Here is a 21414-nt window from a genome sequence, read left to right on the forward strand (position 1 = left end):
CTAAACACGATAAAATCTTTGTCGAGAAAAGTTTGCGTTCATTACGTTCAATTGTTCATTACAATTATTCTTTTACTACGCGTTTAACATCATGGAGAAAAACAAATTGCATTTTATTACTCCCTCCGTCCCGGTATACTTTGATTTTGGCACAAAGACTAAGGAAAGAGGAGGGGGGCAATTATAAGATGACAAGTAGATCAAATTGAGCGTGAAAGATCAAATTGTTCATCAAATGCAATCCTAAAATAGAAATGATTGACTGAGACACCCCAAAATGGAATAGGATAACAAATGACCGAGACGGAGAGTATTTTTAATACATTTTGCTCTGGTACAGGGATAGATAGCCGTCAGGTAATATGAAAGATTTCACAAAGGAATACAAGGTTAATTTCTGTCATTTGATTGGCATAACAAAAAGTACAGCCACAACGCTAAAATGGCCAGAGAAATTGCCTACCCATCTATTCTTGTCGAGAAACATCAAGCGTTTGATTGTGTACGAGATCATAGGTGCCAACACTCAAGTCTTCCACATTAGCAAATGGGTCGAGTGCTTGCTGAAGATTCACATTTGTATTAGAAGCTCCAACCACAGAGATTTGCGATGTACTAACCATGAACACCTGACCAAGGCCACCATCCTTCATCAATCAGCCATTATAGTTACGATATCAGGAGGGTCTTTCCTAGATTTACCAATACTGACTCTTATCTATCCAATCCAAACCGAAAAAGAACCACCAAATTGACGCAAACGCAAAAACGAGCCAATAAAAACCAAACCAAAATGGCTACTTTGGAACAACCACAGGCCCACAACTCAAAATGACCTACCCGTAGTCAGTGTCCCCGAAATGACTCATGCGCAGGGTGACCCGCCAACAACACATCTGAAATGGTCGGAACTTGACCCGCCCGAAGGACCCATTTGCCAAGTAATATCACCTATCATCAGTGTCTCTTAGTCGTTCGGCCCAAGGACTTTGATCAGGAACCCATGAAATTGAGGCCCCAACAAACGAACACCATCTTAAATTTAGAAGGGCGGCAACAAGTTCTATATTAGAATGATTGAATTTCTGGATTATTTTCATTTCTGCATCTGGTTCTTCACTAAGAATGAGATCCTCATATATCTTTATCCTTTTCGTGCTAACATAATTGTCCTTTGAAATCATTTGAATGCTCAAGACCTGTAATGCTTCAACAGCGGTGCCAAAGAATCCACGTTCAACATATGCATTAAACACATAACTACAGGTTGATGGATCTGGCCGGATCTTCTCTCGTTGCATCACCTTGAGTACATGCTCAATAACATCGATTCTTTTCTAAGAAACGTTTCATGGAAACAAACTTGTTTAGAGCAAGTCAAGAGAATATGTGAAACACTATAACATATAAATAAATGATAGATATATATGTATTCTAATTATTCTCACAACTGAGATGATCTCATACAAGACTCACTCACAGATAAAATAGCCATTCTAATAAAACTGAAGATATATGTAAAAATGCAATTGCAATTTGAAGATTCTTCCTCTTTTGTATTTTGGAGTTCCTTTGGGCGGTTTTAGAATATTTTCTCTTGGGTTGCAATGATCAGAACTCAGAAGGGAAGCCTCATAGCATCTTTATACTTTCCCTTGTTTGCAAAAACAATCAAATATGATACGGAGTACTATTTTGCAGGGACAACATATAACCGGAAAGATGTTATTCTCCTGCCTCTCACTTTCCTACATTCGTCCACCTTTTATGATTTTCAACGCATCCATGTTCTAGTGTTCCTTATGGAGAGTGCTATAAGATTGTTATTTTATTAAAATTTCCTGATCAAAGGATTTGGTCATTTGGATAGTGGATTCGTCAAAGCTTTTTTCACTACTTATCACACTACCGTTTATAAGAACTCGGTTGGATTGGAGATGATTGTTACCGGGAAAATGGAGCTCAAAGCAGAAAGATAGCTTTTAGCCGCCATGTCTTAGTCTTGATTCAGTTATGAGGGGTACAGCTTAATTTACTAAAAAATTTAAAACATGCATACTTAAACAAAAACGAACAGACTTGCTTGACAGCAAGAAGATAAGAGTGGTACCTGTGCACTGGCTTTGAGAAGGATGGTGTTGAATAGCAGGACATCCGGTTTTGCTTCGGACAGAGCTTGGTCAAGAAGATTCAAGGCTTCATCCAAAGCATTGCATCGCAGCAGAACCTGAGGGGAAGAAAACATAAACAGAGTTATTCCACCAGTCAAATCCTGTGTAAGATGAAAAGTCTTGCGCTGTCAAATGACAAATGAGATATAATAATCCTAACAAATAGGGATGTCAGCATGTCACTAGGCAGGTTTTGGCAAGTCGCACCCCAGTTGGGACGGATGCGGGTAATGGTTTGATGCGGGGTGGGGTGGGGATCAAAAGTGTCATCCGTCGCGAGTGGTGGAGCTGGTATCACATGAGACCCGCCCCACACCCACCTCGCCCCACTTATACCCACCTTACCCATCTCACCCTACTTATTCATACACTACTATATATAATTATACTAAAACAAGTAAAAAAATTAATACTTTTAACATAAAGTGGTTCATGGGTCATACCATCCAAAAGCCCGACCCATCCGGCCCGCTAAAGAGTATAGAAATAAGGAATTAAGCTAATTAAAAATTTAGATGGGTATGGTTCGCTCGATTCGTTTTCATAATTCAAATTCGCGATTTGCTTAATTTAGCAAATTGGATTCGCTGAGCATAATACAAAATTTATAATTCGGTAATTTCGTCGATCCTATTCTCTAAGCCTATCATAATTCGCTAATTTGTAATGAACAATTTCCAATAATAGAGCTACAATTAAATTTTTAAACAAAAACTCCATTGGGGACTCAAAAGGCACAATCTTTACCAAGGAACTAAGGACAAACATTGATATCTTGCATATACTTTAATTTTTTCAAAATATTTTGTGGGTTTTAGCGAAGTCCTATAACTCGCTCATCAGCGAATTGACATGAAAACGAAAATTGGTGCGGATTTAAGAAGTTCCACCCGCGAAGATGATGGGTCGGGTGCGGGTACGCATTATAGTTCGTGGATGCGGGTGAGGGTTACCCTTTCTCCGCACCCACCTCCTGACCCCGCCCCAATGACATCCCTACTAACAAACCAAAAATAACATACCCCATGTTTGTTAAATCGTATATTTACTAGAAAAAGTGTCCAGGCCCCCCTTTCCTCTTCTTTCCCCGGTACAAGGATGTCGCCAAATTGGTGTCCTTCCGTATAAGGGTGCCACCCCCTTGGTATCCCTTAAATCAATATTATCTCTTAAAAATCCAGAAAAAAGGTGGTCATGGACCCAATCCAAACCCACTGCCTAATGCGACCAACGGCTCAATGGAACCACATTGCTCCATTCTAGTTACATCACATCTGTGGTCTATTTTACCTACCTCTAGCCTCTAGGTTGAAAACTTGAAATTCCAGATTTCTCTCATATGAGTTGAAGCCTGAAGGCCTTGTTGCTCCATTCTAGTTACAGCACATCTGTGGTCTATTTCTTCTACTTTGTTGAAAACTTGGAACTCTATAAATATGGAAAAGTCATCAAAACTTGCACAGCACACTGAAGACAAATTGTATACCTTTATAAATGCTGTGTATGTTGGGGTCTGAGGAGGAAAGCCATCACGAACCATCAAAGAAACCAAAGCGCGTGCAGACTTCAAGCATCTTATATTTCCACAGCAATCAACCATGATATTGTAAGTTGAAGCATCAGGCCGAAGCCCACATAGTTTCATGTTTTTGAAAATTTCAAATGCCTTATAAGTCTGTAAAGCAAAAGAAAAAAGACAGAATAAACAGGTGAAAATGGTCTCCTCAACTCCAACGTAATTTATGGAGAAGAAAAGAAATTATAAGAGCTGACCTCATTAGACTCATTAAGCCAATGCAGTACGATATTATACACCCCTACGTTAAGACAGTTGAGTGCCGACAAATGTTCTTCCGCCCAATACAAATGCCGCATCATTTCCTGCACCATCCCTTCCGATCCAAGGGCATTCAGCTTTAGAGGGCAGAGGTAATACATTAGTATTCAAACTTACAGATGAATACTGATGACCAACTTACATATTTCAGTTTTAACAGATAAATTCTGAAGGTAGAAAAGTCAAAACAAGAATGATCAAGGACACAAAAAAACACGTAAACCATTTGACCTATTGAGAATCTTGAATCAATATTTAATGCGTGGAGAACTCTATTAACAGTGTTTTTGTGTCTGTTAAATCCTTACAAATTTATAGTTCAACTGATGGAGGCATTTGTTTTCATTATAGCCAAATAACAGCTGAACAATGTATAGCTGAAAGCCTGAAAGGTGCATAAAATATACACAGCAATTCAGAGTCAAAACATAACCTCACATCAAAACCACATTTCGATTCATATAGATGCAACAGCTAACTGACATGTCAAGGAACCAGAGTTAAGGATCAACGAAACAGAGTTAAGGGTCTTCGAGGGACGAATTTAAAAACTCAGCGTATTAACATGTCTGTCTAGTAAATAATACTTCCACTAAATCACTTCACTCTTTAGATTTACATTTTGCACATGAACCAAGGAATGGAGAAAGAAAATGGGGCAAGTGGAATTATATTTCAAGTTTACCCTTACAGTAAAGTGGACTTTACTTCAGATCAGGGTATATTGTAACTTTATGTACTAAGACTTGCCAAAATATAGGAAGTAGAGTCAAGTAACTGTCTCAAAATGGAAAGTGAAATAGGTAACGTATCGGATGAAACAGAGGGAGTAACATGCAGACATCCACAACATTGTAGAAAGCCTTAGATCCCAATTGCTCATCACCTACATGAACCCAACATATATTCGAGTATTCAGATTGCACACAAAATATAACATCACAATACACATATCGATTCCATAAAGATACAACAGCTACCTGACATGTCAAAAAACTAGCGGAAGGGACCTAAAGGGCGCAGAATTCAAACAACCATCATGTAACAATGGCAATTTACTAGCATACAAAATTCCACAGAAGGCACAAAAGCAAATACAGGCACATGAGCTAATTACTGTAAGTTAAAGTCCAAACATTTCAATCCAAATACAACAAATGGTCGAGCAAGTAAAATAAAACTCTTACATGCTAGCAGTTAATTACGTAATTTGATTCAACTGCATTTGCTGGTACCAAGTTTGCTATTCCAAACGCAAACATTGATGTACGTACGTACAGCTTTACAAGAAAGTTCGAAATAATTGCAGACCAAGTTGAAAACCACACATGTACGTAAGTGAAAAAAATATCAGTGGATAACAATGAAGCAGTGGTGACTGGTGAAGCTGCGGCCTCCCATCTATAAAGTTAACAATATAATGCAATCCTGTCAACAAGTAATTTGCCAATCAATAAATGAATGAACGACGACACATCGTGACCTTAGCAGATTGTGGGTTAGCAATTTCCCAACAGAAGAATTTAGGCAAAGATCATTTCAGTAAAACCAAAAACCAACAACTCAACGGTCATAAAACATTAAAACAGCATGACTAAGAAGTGAAAAAGAGCATTTCAACATCTTTGCAAGCAGACAATTCACTAATTCAGAGAGTATATAGCTGTAAGGAGGTCAGAAGGTGTTTTATATTGTTTACCAAATAGAACATTGAACTTTTATTGTGCTGAACTCCATTTTCAAGCATATCCGCTTGTATGGCATTGATCCTTTGAGTAACAATAGCCTGTGAGAACAGGTTGCCTTTTTCATAAGGAGCATTTACGTTCCCAAATAAAGAAAAAAGTAACGCATATGTCCTGATATTTGGTTTGATTTTCAGATCCCTCATCTTAGCCAACATCGGAATGGCACGTTCAGGTTGCTCCTGTAAAAATTAGGCATTAATGAAACACTTGTTAATTACAAGCAGTTGTCAGGTCAATGATGACTAACTAGAGCTGCAACACAATGACACGAGTAATTAAATGTGCTTTATCAGCAAGATTCCACCCTCCATTTTATTGCATATGCTTTTACTCCTACAGGAATACAAGGAGGATAGGGGGTCCATTACACCAGAATGATTTATCAGTGTATAAGCTATATGTGACGTCCTGCATGTTCTGAATTCTGTGTTCTGACCTTTTAGTCTACACTATGCATTTATGTTGTTCTTTTCACCCTAGAATGTAAGTCATACTTGTTAGATTCTTCCGACGTGTTAATTATTATTTTGTAGCTTCTTAGATTATAATGTGCTTTTCTTATACTCCATTCATATCCAAACACGCCATTTGATTTTTTGACACTATTCATGATCGAAGAGAATCTTCACGATTCCTTCCAATATATAAGAAAAAGTATAGTCATGCGGGATCTTGTTTGATTCACCTTTAAGAGTACAATTAGAATGTTAATTTTTATATCTTTTTATAATAAATTAAAGATAGCTGTGATGCAATTTGTGCATTGGCAAATGTGCAAAAGGTAAATAGTGTGATTGGAATTGAATGGAGGGGGTATATAAAACCATTGATCCACCACGGCCACCCACAACCGTAACACACCAATCTTCAACACCATCACTGTGTTGATAATGGTGGTGAACGGTGATGGTGTTGAAGGTTGGTGCGTGAGGATTGTGGGTGGCCGTGGTGGATCAATGGTTTTGCAAATGGTGGTGAATGGTGACGGTCACCACCCAACACTCCACCAACGAGCCTACCCTTGACTCTTCTTCTCCCTTGTTTCTTTTTCGATAGAAAAGAGGCAATTTTCCAGAACCTTAGATCCCCTAGTCAATTTGGAGGTAAACGTTAATTTGGAGTTGGGAGGTCGTGGGGTGGATGTAGGTTGTCCATGATTTGAACGTAGGTGGTTGTGGGTGGATGGTGGCGGTTGTAGTGTTGGTGGTATGGTGAGGAGGAAGGATCGGGTGAGTAGGTTTGTAAGGGGGGATCAATCAACTTGTTAAACAGGTAATCGGTCAACCAAGTGCATTTGAGAAGGCAAAAGTATGCATTATTGAGAGTAAAAATGAAGTTTGGATTGTTATAAAACGACGACTAAAAGTTGGGATTATTGTCGTGAACCACCAGTTTGAACATTACAAGTTGCTTTCTCGATGTTAGATAATGTTGTTTTAAAAATTGTACATAAAATGTACGCCCTTCCGTTCGATGAAATTGCCCCATTTTCCTATTGTTTCAATACAACTGCTCCATTTCCGGAATTTGACAAATGCTGAATCGAAAATGTCTCGTTTAGCCTTGACCATTTGAATTAAAGTAACACATATCTTATGGTTTCATCCTGACTAAGTGTCTACCCCACTTGCCTCATAAATATATTAGTGAAAAAACAAATATGGCTATTCCGAAGAACTAAGACGGAGTGATGTTCAACTTGAGTTACGCCATTGAAACCGACAAATATAAGCAATGTGCATGTGAAACGAAAAAGTTAAAGGGAAGGGATGAAGTTAGGAGACCTTCAAGATAGCTAAATTGACAGAACACCTTTTAACAACCAATAAATTGACAAAAATTTAAAGTTTCAAGTATCTTCACTAATCCATACTATTGACCATCTTCTCAAAATAATCCAAACTTCATTTTAACCCACAATAAATCCTACTATTGCTCCATTTTCTCATACTGCACTTGGATTGTTTTTGACCTATGAATTCCGGTTATTAATGTGGGACTGATTTTTTTTCCAAGCAACACTTATCCCTTCATTAATAACCAATCGCCTCACATAACACATCCATCTTAATCAATCATAACTCTACCATATTTGGCCTCCTCACCGGGACAACCACCCCACCACAACCGTCAATACCCTAGGTTAACCTTCATACTCACCACCCCAACCATCCCACCCCATACTCACTACCCTTGCTCAACTCTCACAAACAACACACCGCAGTAACCATCTTCTCACCACCACAGCCACCAGACAACCGTCACACACCTTAGATTCTTTACCATCATCATTCACCGCTATTAACACCACCATTAACCGATGCACTCCAAGCCATAACACCAAAATACCCCACTCGCGATCGCTCATCATCGGCAGCGCGCCGTCGTGAGTCGTATCTCACCTTCCCTGTTTCTCCTTAGCCGCATCTTACCACTAAGTCAAGTCGTCGACCTAAATCCACCGTTGGTGTCGTCAAATGTTGTCACCTTGAAAGGCAATGCTCCTGTACCAACAATTTTGGTAATTTTGAAAAAAAAAATCCCAAATAGAATTGGGGTAAATGTTAATTTTGGGTGGCTGTGGGGTGGGGTTGTTATAGTGGTTGTCAGGGTGCGTATAAGGTCTGTTAGCTGGGCATAGTTGGTAGTGGGTGGTGTGATATGGTGGTTGATAGCTGCCGTGGTGTTGGATATGGTGAGAGAGAAGTGGTGGGATAATGGGTTTGTGAGGGGTTAATTAAAGAGAGGTTGACTGGTTTATCAGGTATCCGGTCATCATGGTCTATTAGGAGAAGACGAGTCGAAAGTAAGGGTTATTGTGGGTTAAAATAAAGTTCGGATTAATATAAAAAGGTGGCCAATAGTTTGGACTTTGGATTATTCTGGTTAATTAATCCAAATTTAAACAAAAAGAAGTTTCAACTTTTCTCATGGAGGCAGGTAATTAGGTACTCCAATTTCCGCAACATGGAATCGATTAAACCAGAATACAAAAATTGTGGTACTTCGATGCAGTTCTTTTGTGAAGTGGCGGTCCTTCGATGCAGTTCTCGACGCAATTTTCATCTTGGGTCATTCGGAAACAGCCTCTTTGTGTTGCTAGCACAAGGGTAAGGCTGCGTACATCCGACCCCTCCTTACCCCGCAATTTGCGGGAGCCATTGAGGCACTGGGGTAATGTTGTTGTTGTTGTTGACAAAAATTGTGGTACAAGGAAACCAATTAGATATCATTGCTCCATAGAGAACAGAGTATTAGATATCTGATGGTAAATATCCACTTTTTGTCAGTATATGGTCAAAGCCTCAAACAATACTAGGAGAGCAAAAATGATAGCATGACCTAGTCAGCGCTTTCAATCTGATAATAGATTCAAAAGGAGTATCTACTAACCATCTTATCACATGCCGCAAGGAATGCGTTGTAAGGGTGAGGATGAGAACTTCTTGTAATCTGATTAAGCAAGGATTCAGCTGAATCTAAATTTAAAGCTTTGCTGAAGCTTATTGAAAGAATTAAAAGAGTGGAATCATATAGCTTCACTTCTTTCTCCTCCATTATTTTTAACTGCAAATTGTATTAAAGGACGCCAAAAGTCAAATGCATTTGAAATACCCAAAAAATAGAACCGTTAAAAACCACAAGCACTGGTCAGAGTGAGATCTCGTCAAACTTACTAATTCCACGGTATCACGAAAATTTCGGCCTGGAATAACTGCTCTAACAAAGCAGTCATATGTCCACGGTGATGGTTCCAGTCCAAGATTTTGCATCTACAAATATTTGGGACATTTGTCAGTCAGCACTTGCGGAGAGAAAGTAACGTTAATTATTAGAACAAACATAAGAATGTAAACCCAAAGAAACAACTTATTAGAGTAGTAAATGTCCTTTTTTTTTTCTCTCTTCTGTTTGTTTCAGATTTTCGCTCTTCAAGTCTACTTCGTCTGTAATCAACCAACAAAATTACAAGTGTGAAGCATTGATGCCCTTTTGTAAGGTAGTGAAAGAAAGCGCCGCCATTCGAGATTTTTTTTTGTTTAGGTTATAGTTTTTGCAATACAAGAATGGACGAATATTAAAGTTTAAGAGAGAGTGCTCAACAACTATGTTTCCAATTTACATAAGACTCTAGGTATGGAGACTCGAAAGATGAAGAAGCCTTAGCAGTGGCTCTGAGCCTCTGACTGCGGAAATGTCACAAGAGAAGTGACATTTTATAGTTACTTGATAAATTCTTATTCCTTGCCAAAACTCCTATTTTTGCTTTCCCTAGCTGAGTCCAAAGTAATAGATGAAGCATTAAAGTTTAAGTGAAGATGGAAGGACCCACAAGAAAGGAATGCCAATACGCAGATTACCAGACCAATACAAACACCAACCCGCTTCTATGAAGATGAGAGACTGAAGATTTCTCATCATGTCCATCTCTTTTTAAGACTCATAATGTAAACTGCCCAAAAAAATTAACACATTCACGAGGAGGGGGAGAAAAGAATTAATATCAAAGGTTTAAGTTTAGGGTTATGCTCATTCATGGACGAGTTTTACTCTTTTATGGACGTCAATTACCATAATACCCCTCTAATTTAACAAAAAAAAAAAAAAAAAAAAAAACCAACGCAGTAACCCTTCCCTGCCACCACCACCTTCTTCCTCCATTCCTACCACCCTCACCCACATCTGCTACCACCGTCGCCAACCCCGCGAGTGCACCACCGATGTCGCCCATCACCAACCCTAACCCACGACCAAAACCCCTCCCATACAGTCAACATCCTGACGCACGACCACTGTCTGCCGCCAACAGCCGCCCTACACAATCATACACCCACTGGCGTATTCCTACACGCGGCCCCCACCTTGCCCTCTCCTCTTTCCGGCGACCAACCGACTACCCCGACCACCATTCCTCCAAAAACCCTAATTGCAAAATTAACCTAATGAATTTGTATTTGGTTAATTTTGAGACAAAAAATCGATGTTAATTAATGAAATTAAGATTGTTATTTGTTCAATGTGTGAATTAAATGCATAATGAGTGAATTTGGTAGGAATTATCAAATTTCTTGTGAAAGAGGAGAAGAGGGAAGAAGAAACAACTTTTTTTCTTATTTTTTAAGAGAAGGGTATGAGGTGGAAAAATTATGAAAAAAAGTCCGTGAAAGAGTAAAACGTGTCCATGAAAGAGCAATGACGTAAGTTTAATGATACATGTTTTCAGAACCACAAACCAAAATGACAATGAACCATAAAAATAGGCAAAGTATTGAACAAGTATATTCAGGCAGAGAACCAGGAAATCTTACCTGCATGATTAATTTCCCAACTAGTTCTGCATTTCCGCGACCACATGCACGTATGACGTCATTGAAAGACCATCTCAAGACCTTCTTAATGGGCCCCTTTTCAGGATTGTTGAGCGTACTAGCATCTAAGTTTAAAGGAATGCATTGCAGATCCTTATTTGTGTTTGTAATCATTTCTTCACAATCATCTGAGATATTAGTTCTGAAATCTCCATCTTGTAACGAATCAGAGCCTAAGATACTCGTTACAGTGGCTGAAGGAATAGGAATATCCAGATTTGGACAAATGATTTTTCCCAGCATAGTTCTACGTAGATAGGTTCCTTCCTTAAGAGCTACAGAAACCATATATTGCAATGTTTTATATGCAGATTCCAAATCGTTCAATTCTGTAAAAGACCGGATGAACTTTCGCAATGAGATAATGTTCAGATTGTAATATTTGCATTGCTCTCTCAGAATTTCATGCACAGCTAACAAATTTTTCTCCCAAACTGCAAGCTGAAAGGAACAACGACCAAACGTTAACATCAGAACTTCAAAGTTCACAAGGAAATTTGAAAGCAGTTATACAAAAAAAAACCCTTCATGTTGAACAGATATCTAATATCTTAATGCTAATCAGAAAGGGAAAAAACAATACACCACACCTCTTCTCCACCCTACACGGCTACAACAATATCTGAGAACACGCAGGAAGGAGGCTGATGGCAATACTTACGAAGTTATGTGAATACTTTATGTCTCACACATTGTTATGTCAAAGAGAATCAACTTCAAGTCACCATAATGCATAGATGGGCTTCAATAAAACTTGTTTTAACACATCAATTCTCTAAATGGTGGCAAAAAAAGTTAAATCTACCACTCACAGAAGCAGAACCAATTCTATATGTCAGAGAGGGCGGAGGATATTTAGCAGACCCAATTTCCGTAGATAGTATAAGTCATCCGTAAATTCAATGCAAAGGTTATAACGAAATTTCTCTGTCAATGAGATACACATAAAGCTTACCGTCGTACACTTCAGAAATAAAGCAATACCTGATAATGCTGAAGATGATTAAATAAAGATTTTATCGTTTGGGAGAAAAAAAACTAACAGGGTAATGGATCATTTCCGGCCTTCATTAATAATACTTGGCATTAGAAATCAGGTCCACAGTTTTCAAGTTTTACGTTCTGTCTCGGTGACAGAGATGAATATATTAGTCCTGGCAATTTGAGCTTTCCTTCACAGTCAAAGTTGCATTCTCAGAGTGATTCAGACAGCATGGATCAATTTGGTGATGAGAATGGTGGTAAGGAAGGCACAGTGGAAAGACACAATTCAAGTGAACACAAGAGTTTGAGATAGCCTTTTGATTTATTTATTTCTTCCTTGGTTGGTTTGCTTACTCTAGTGTTCCCCACCATTCTCCCTTTATGTCCTTTACCCTTCGGATGGCTTGACGGATTAAGAAAGGTGATGGGGGAAAGGGAAGGCAACAATTTCCCTTGTTGGAATATTTTTCCCTCTACAAGTTCAATCGAAATTCTTCCAACCAATGAAAAATTTGAAAGGAAAATACCGGCCTCAATAATCCCATCCCTTCCTTCTCTCTAATGCTTTTGTATCTCGCCAAACCTTAAGACTTTTTCCTTATTTTCAGCCCTTTTCTTTGTCACGTCTTACTCTCATTCAGTTCTCTACTCTTGCAACCTTTTATGTCTCTGTAATTCTGTAGTAGAAATAATGCTTTATATAAGCCTAATTCAGTGTATTCTTATACGAAGGTTTTGTTGCTTTATACAGAGCTGCTAAACAAGCTAATTGAAACTCATGTAAGGTGATGCTATGGACAATAACCGACAAAGTACATGATGAAGGTCAGACTATCTGGCCACTAATCTCTTACATGTTTCCCTCATCTCCTGTTTCCCGTATTAAGCTTTTTTTCATTCTTTACTAACAATATTATTTCTGCAAGTGAACTATCTTCCTCCAGACTTACATCAATACGGCAAATAGCTTTTCAAAAAAAAAAAAAAAAAAAAAACAAGAACCATAGCAATAAAACTGATCGAAAACCAACAGGTGAGCAGGAGAACCATAAAGGATTAAATCCAGCCACAAATTAGTCACTTGTAATAATTACCTTAAGAAGAGCTGTATACGTGTGCTCATTCTTCCCTAACAAATGTTTGTCCATCAAATTCAAGCATTGATCACGATACATCACATCCTTCATTTTTGCACAAGCTGACAGAAGAAAATTGTACACAGGGAGTATAAAACTGACATGATGATTTTCTCCAAGAAATTTCACCAAACGAATTGCCTGTGATACAAAAATAGTAGGGTCAATCGATATTATCTGAAACTCAACAGTAATGTTCCATCTACCAGAGGCCTATTGTATTGTCACATGCTATCAAAAACATGTACTTCAAGAATTGAAAAGGCAAGTGCAAAACATAGTACGCGCAGAGATCCAGGAAAATGATGTTAAACAACAAAGCCTCAACAAAAGGAGATACCCAAGCTCACACTCTCATATACGGAGTGCATGTATGTATGTATACATATACATCAAAAAAATTGGACAACAAAAGAAAAGAGAGAAAAATAATACAGTAGGAATTTAAATTTCATACCTCTTCTATGTGACCACCATTAAAAAGAGCACGGACAATAAGCAAGTAATAATGCCGAGTTAAAGTAATTTCCTTCTCTTGTAGGACTCTCCATGTCTGCATTACTTAACTGGAACAGGTAACATATCATGTTAGAACCACGTCTCAAAAATGCCTCAGTGCTATTATATGAAATGTAGGAGTTAGACTAATCTGCATCATACAGTTGAAGTCTGGTAAATAAAGACAAGCAACATTCAGATCACAGCACCATTAGGTGTGTTAAGAGCTACATGATAATATATAGGCAATGCTAATACAGCTTTGACACTAAATTGGATCAAAATATTGCAGTATCTGCTTTGATAGGGTTATACTCAAACAGGAAGATGAACTGGCCCGTTAGGTGTCACTGAGCTACCACTTCTATTTTCATCATGCTTACCCAATTGGCAACGAACTAACTTATCTAGTTATCGTGTAGCAATGTTTTTCAGAGAATCACCTTAACCGTTGAGAGAAGGATGGAGAACATTTTTTTGCCTTAGTTGTTTTGGGTTGATATTTGAAAATCTTGAAAGGATCATCTGTTCTTAATTATAAAATCAATTGTTCCTTATTTACATACTTTCTCTTGGTTAAACATATTATTTTTGTGCCAACTTCTGTGCTTTAACCATGAATCAACTACTCCCATTCCATTAACAAATATCAGCAAAGGCATATGGCTGAAAACTATTATGCCTTTATGACAACAACAAAAAAAACAACATTAACCCAGGGGTAAGGGGACAGAGGGGTAAGGAAGGGTCGGATGTACGCAGCCTTATCCTTGTGTTAGCAACGCAAAGAGGTTGTTTCCGAATAACCCAAGATGAAGTTGTGGCATCAACTAAATAGAAAGACTGGTGTTGAACAGTTAACAATAGAAAGAAGCGCGACCACTTCAATGAACCAATTTGTTGTATTCCATCATAATACAAAACCAAAGAGTAATGAGTCTTTGGCTCCAATGAAAATTAGAACTATTATGAGATGAAGAAAAAAAATATTCACACCAGATAGTTCTTTTAATTGTTCATCCAACACAAACACTACTATGCTCACCAATGGATCTGGTGTTTTGGCACAGTATTCAAGAATGCTGACAATATCTTCAGCATTCATCATGTGGCTAGCAGCATCAAATTCTGACAGTAGACTGGAAGCTTGGTTTCTATGGCCTAACTGAAGAGCATTAACAACTTGCTGGCCTATGGGCTTGCTTGTTGATTCTCCTCCAGAGACAAAATTAACTGCAAAGCAAAGCAGATTGTGATGCCCTTTTCATAGACATCAAAATTTGGAAGAGAATGAGCAAGAATTAGTGATTCTTACCAGCCACCACCTTATACCTCTTCATATCCTAATAACTATGCATGCTAAATGAAACACATTCTAGGGTTTTTTTTTCACTTCTTTGCATCGGTATTACTACAAACATTTGCATATCTATTTATATTACATAAATAACTTGAAATTCTAAGCTCACAAATAATGTGTATCATTATAAACTCAAATAATAACTTCATTTACCTAAAATATGCAATAACTGACAGTATAGGATCGTTCATTTTTTAACAGTCCACCATCCAGCAAAAGATATAATCACTTTATACTTTTTTAGTATCTGTTACTAAAAATGTTCCTCTAACTAATCAATGTAACAGAAACTTTTAGAAAGTATAGTTATATGACTTATATCGCCTGTTTCCAACAGTCCACTCTGCGTCAGACATTTACTCCTATTGCATTCAATAGTCACTCTTATGAGACGGTCAAACATGTCAACTTGATAGCTTTTGAGGAAAAATAAACGTAGACAAGGATAGCTATATGCCTACATCGCCTATTCGAGTGTTCATTAATAACAAGGACCCTTTCCTGCCCACCCCCCTCCACCATCCATGTGTTCTTGCATAAACACCCTGGGATAGATAGTAATACTTTCAGATATAAAACATCACAAACAAAATACATATTGATTAAAGCTTTTGTTTTATTTTACCTGTCCAGTCAGAAGCAGTTTGAAATGATTCCGCTGCAACTAACCCATTATTCTTTCCCTGCAACAGCAAAGGTATGAATCACTACCCATATAGTTTGTTTTTCCAAACCTTTAGGAAAATTGACCTAATATCCTACAGTTTAGTAACTACAAAATCATCAGGAAATTCAGGATATTACTCCCTCTATCCCATCTCTATTGTCCTCTCTAAACATGATTTGGATTTGGGGTAATGGAAGTCCAAAAAAAAAAACAAGAAAAAAAGAAAAATGATGATAGTGAAAGAAAGATAAAGAACTGTAAAAGGACGATGAAGGGGAATTACTACTCCCATGAGAGGATAATAAATCACTCTAGAGGATGTGGGAAGTGAGTCATAGGATGTGGGTAACTATTACACCCTTCATGAGATAATAATTAGCCTATCTATATCTCGTCTTCCCTCCAACACTACTCTTTTCTCCTCCCTTCTTTTGTATTCTTCCTCATTACCTATTCACAACTACCCTAAATCATAGATATGACCTTTAGTCAAATGGGACAATATAAATGGGATGGGAGAAGTGCATATTAATGATAACAATCCAATAGAAAATCAGATATACCCTTTTCGGCAATGTAGATCCAGAAAAACCCTCTGAAAATAATCTTGTAGGCCATCTTGATCTGTTAAAACATAAACAAGAGACTATAATATCAAACATTCAGAAAGAACATTAATAAATGGAAATTAGCTAATCAAGTTCAAGAGCGAAAGTACAAGCTGTAGAGACATCCTTACATAATTCTATGCATTTCTGAGTTGCAATATCATAGCCTAACAGGTAACACTCAACAATGCAGGTCCATCAACAATGTGCAACAAATCTTTCGCCAAGGCGAAAATTCTCAATATTGAAGATGAAAAGGGTAAACTGCAATCAAATACAATAATCAATCAACATCACATATTAGCATAAAATCTCTCTCAAGCATTTCATCGAACACCATATGTGCACGCAAAACGATACATTCGTCATCAACGACAGACGGGATCAAAACTGGAAGATACATAGAAGTACAATTGCATCCCGAAAATATATAATTAAAAGTTAAAACAACAATTAAACAGGAAAAACTATCAGAAATTGTTCGATTGAAGTTGTTATAATAGAGAGATAGATGAAATATCGAATCTTGATATTTGTATTTTGTAATCTGTAGCTTTTGATTGATAAATTATGGTGTACGAATTTCTAGGGTTTTGGTGGGAATTAAACTGATGGAATTATCGTTGGATAAGAGTGTCACAAATCACAAATGACAGGTATGTCAGGTCGACTAGACACTAATCACTATCCAAGGTTTTATAGAAAGTTGTTCTATTTATCACATGTTATTATGTTAACTTTTGTAGTCTTTCTTGTGTATAATAAATTGGAAAAGTGCTTAGATACATAACGGCATTTAAAGTGAGTTAATTAGGTGCTTGGAGTCAGGGGTGGATCCAGGATTTGAGTAAAGGGGTGGCATACTAAGAAAAAAATTGCGGACAACATTATACATTAAAATTCTAATATCGTCAATACATAATAATATAACGTAGTTTATTTTCGCAGTACACATTTTCATACCCTTAGCTAAAATACTTATAACCAATTCTCCCAATTTCCAATCACGAAACATTTCAAACCAAACAAATCTATCTATCTATCTATATTAATAAAGGAAGCTTTTTTCGAGCGATCACAAAGGCTCCAACCTTTATAAAATACGTATACATATAATAATATAAAACAAATTAACTATATTGTCGAGTGAAGAGTTGTACTCTAACTCTTCATGTTGCCGGCCATACCAGTCCTTATTGGACTCAAATAATAAATTGTATAGGTTGCTAAAAGATAATGAATTGATCATGAATTTGTGTTGGAATCAAATCAAAATAGTCTAATAATTTGTACGAGTATATAAATAATAAGAGGGGAAAAGCATATGCTCTTAACTTCATATACTTCATTCTTCTGTTTTGATAGTTATTAATTAGTCCATCTCTCTACGTACATAAAAATATGTCAATCATAGACATGCATAATACCGTACATTGTACATTATTTTCATACTTTCATATTGTTTGTTGTGCTCTTAATTTTGTTGTTTGACCATTTGTTTTACAATTTTGCTTGACCCTTTGTTATTATTTTGTGTCTTCATCTTAATGGATTTGAACTCTAATATTTGTTGTTTTTTAATGGGCAGATAGCTTTGTCTTATGGGCAATCAAAGAAGACCGTAACAGTGCATCACATGTACATGGAATACGAGAAAACGAACCAGTAGTAAGTATTATGTGTAACAAGCATCGTTGATGGATATTCATGTACATATTTAATCTAATATGTTGATAGTTTGATCACTTTGATGAATATTTATACATTTGGCTAAGTACTTAAAGTACCAAAAATTGGTTTCAGTAGGTTAAAACTTTTATTGCTCCTGATCTTTTTTTTTTTTCTCGGTCTCAGTCGATAAGCCCTTGGCCCTTCCAACGGTAGAGCTTTTTTTCTTAATCAGAAGTATTTTCTCTTAATTAAAGATGTAACATACCAAATTCAAAAATAGAGATAATTCACAAATTTGAGTCTTGACAACTTCAAGGAGTAGTTTTTATGGTGACTGAATTAATGGACAAGGAATCAGTGATAATTATCACCAAAATTGTAACAACACTATAATTTGATTGCACACTCAAAATTTTAGACAACAAAGTTCATGTGTCACATGTCAGAGATACAAAGAGAGAAAAAATTAATTAAAACAAGATACAAAAAAATAGGTTTTTACCATAATTTTAAATCATACTCCAGCATTACGTACACACGATAAACAATGAACTATGCAAATCACTCTCAATTTCAAGTACAAAATTAGAGTGTAACATGGCCGTTATCCATTGTGATCAGATCGTCAAATTTTTATATATGTAGCTCTATTGATAGAGGTAAGTGTTTTTAATAATAACATTGCAATTTTAGAGAGTTCATTTTTTCTTAAACGCTTTCGAGCAACATGAGAGTTCTCACATTTTCTAAACATTGTTAAAGTTAATAGAATAATACGGTAACTTGATGAGGAAACGATAATGTTACTGAACACATGCATGATATTTAACTTATAGGCCAACCTTTTTCTGTACATAAATAAATATTTTACAAGTTATCGTTTTGTACCTGTGAATGTTAATAAACTCGGTTAACTTGACGATCATATTAATACTTGGTTGATATAAGACATGGGAAACACTACCCTAGAAAATAACCTAATCCATACCACTTTATTCCAAACCAATCTACCTGATTAACTTTAACGTAACCGTCCTATAAATTCGAACTCCAAGTTTTAGTTAACTTATGTCATCCAATTTAATCACTTACGATCAGAGTTAGATTTAAATTAATGGCAAAATTTGAGTAGTTAGCCTCTGTTCTTTAGGACTTAAAGTCGTTGCCTTTCTTTAAGTTCAGTTCAGCTATTATAAGTTTAGTTGAGAAAAGTTGAGCTCCTATAAATTTAGTTTAGAAAAGTTAAGCTCTATAAGTTTAGTTCAACTCTTACAATTTTAATTCAAAAAATTTAAGCTCAATTTATAACCATTTTTCTATAAGTTACGCTCCTACAAGTTCAGTTATCCTATAATAAATTCGGTTCGGAGAAGTTAAGCTCATACAAGTTCAGTTCTGCTTCTAGATGTGTTCAGTTTAGCAAAACTACAAGCAAAAGAACATAGCCTTTGAGTATTACAACATCATAATCATAAGATATTACAAATTGGCCCGGGCATCGCCCGGGTATTAAATCTAGTTTCTTTAATTGTAGTCTTTAATTTGAACGTAAAACAAGTATTTGACTTCTTAAATGTAAATTATTCAACAAATTAATGCTTTCTTCCATTTCTTTTTGATAATAATTCTTTTTTTTTTTTTGCCGTTTGGGGGCTTATTACGGTTTGATTATTGGTGGTCGGAGGCGGCGCTGGTAAAGGGTAAAGGGTCAAATATCGGAGAAGAATGGTATTAACACAGTACACAAACTAATTCATCACGATGCACTTTTTCAAAAGAGAAGCCAACACAATAGAAACAATCAAAGCCAAATCTAAATTGCACATGATGTATCAAATAAACTCATCTGTCATAAAATTCGTAATGGTAACTCCAAAATGGTTTCTCCATATTTCCAATGGAGCCAAAGACTCATTACTTTTTGGTTCTGGATTATGATGGAGTAAAGCAAAATGGCTTACTAAAGTGGCTGCGCTTCTTTCTCTGTGAAGTAGCCGTCCTTCGATGCAGTTCTCGACGCAATTTTCATCTTTGGTCATTCGGAAACAACCTCTTTGTGTTTCTAACACAAGGGTAAAGTTGCGTACATCCGACCCCCCTTACCCCGCAATTTGCTGGAGCCATTGAGGCAACTTCAAAATGGTTAAAGTTAGAAAGAAATCTGAACATTTGCACTAGCAAACCAACAATTGATCCATGTTTGCAGCCAAAAGACAGGTGATCACTATCGGAGTCTCTTGTTTCTTTGAAATTAGAGGGAAATGTGAGGGGAATTTGGGACAAGGAGGATAACAAATTAGAGGGAAACGAAAGAGGTAGAATTGTCGAAAACGTACTCTAATGAGTAAAATATGTATTGCGAAAATCACCACCCTAATATAATTACAAAGGAAAAATCTAAAGCCATCTGACGAGGATTCATGTCTTGAAAACGCATAATAACATCATTATCACTGACTAGTGCAAAAAAAGCTCTCTCAATATAAGTGACTAAACAATTATTCAAAGGTTCATCGCTCATAATATTTCGTAAATAGTTCTTGAACTCAAATAAGTGTCCTAACCGAAATTAATTGCTAAGTAAGGGAGTGATTTAGGGTTTGAGAAAAAATGATATAATTAACCAAATCATTCAATCTAAACAAACACAAATCTACAATTACACAAATAGATTAACAAATTAATAATAAAAATTTAGAAATTACCAATCAATATTCAATCAATCAAATGAACAATAATTGAATTTGGGGGAAAATAATTTGGGGAAAAATGAACTTACCAATACAGGCAGGCGAAGCGGCAGGCGGACCGTGGATGGCAGGCGGCCGGAGGAGGAGGCCGGCGGTGGACCGTTGACGGCCGAGGAGTGGGCCGGCAGGTGGGAGTGAGTCGTTGTATTTGGGGATTTTGAGGGTTTGGTTTCGTTTTGTGTATTTGTGTTATTGAGTTACTGTGTTGATCGCGCCTTTCCTTCTCTTTTTTCGGATTTTCGATTTTTTTTTTTTTTTATCACCTGATGACACATGCCCTCACTTTCCACCCGAAATCCGGCTCTATAATGGAATGGTTCTTGTCATGGAAATTTTTTAGACCCAGTACCGGACCTAATGCGGTCCCGTAACATGCTATTTGGAGATTACATGTTCAATATTGCATACAGATTTTCATATGATTGGTAGCCCGTAGCCTATGGTCGAGTGATGTGCATTGTTAATAATGCAAGACATAACCTTTATGATGATCCTCTTTGCTCATAATGTTTTCGGAAGAAGCAACCACACACTTACTCCGTCAGTGTCCTATATCTCGTAAGATTTGGTGCCAGATTGATATTTCCGAGTCTTATACTTCTTTCTTTAATATTT

At 36.9% G+C, this 21414-nt stretch overlaps 1 protein-coding gene across 1 annotated transcript; it reads right to left on the reverse strand.

The window, feature by feature from the left end:
• Positions 1-261: 261 nt before the first annotated feature.
• LOC141586501 (pentatricopeptide repeat-containing protein At1g76280-like) lies at positions 262-21240 on the reverse strand. Its single transcript, XM_074407750.1, has 15 exons — positions 20829-21240; positions 16510-16642; positions 16334-16394; positions 15729-15786; positions 14789-14976; positions 13703-13811; positions 13204-13386; positions 11066-11566; positions 9434-9529; positions 9150-9323; positions 5708-5935; positions 3945-4085; positions 3658-3846; positions 2111-2227; positions 262-1337 (listed from the first exon to the last, which is right to left on the reverse strand). Exons 6-15 carry the CDS (start codon positions 13802-13804, stop codon positions 948-950), a joined length of 2121 nt encoding a protein of 706 aa, XP_074263851.1. The 5' UTR covers positions 13805-13811; positions 14789-14976; positions 15729-15786; positions 16334-16394; positions 16510-16642; positions 20829-21240; the 3' UTR covers positions 262-947.
• Between the last annotated feature and the right edge of the window lie 174 nt (positions 21241-21414).

The sequence above is a fragment of the Silene latifolia genome, chromosome 6 (genome assembly GCF_048544455.1).
Source record: "Silene latifolia isolate original U9 population chromosome 6, ASM4854445v1, whole genome shotgun sequence".
Classification (NCBI taxonomy): Eukaryota; Viridiplantae; Streptophyta; class Magnoliopsida; order Caryophyllales; family Caryophyllaceae; genus Silene; species Silene latifolia.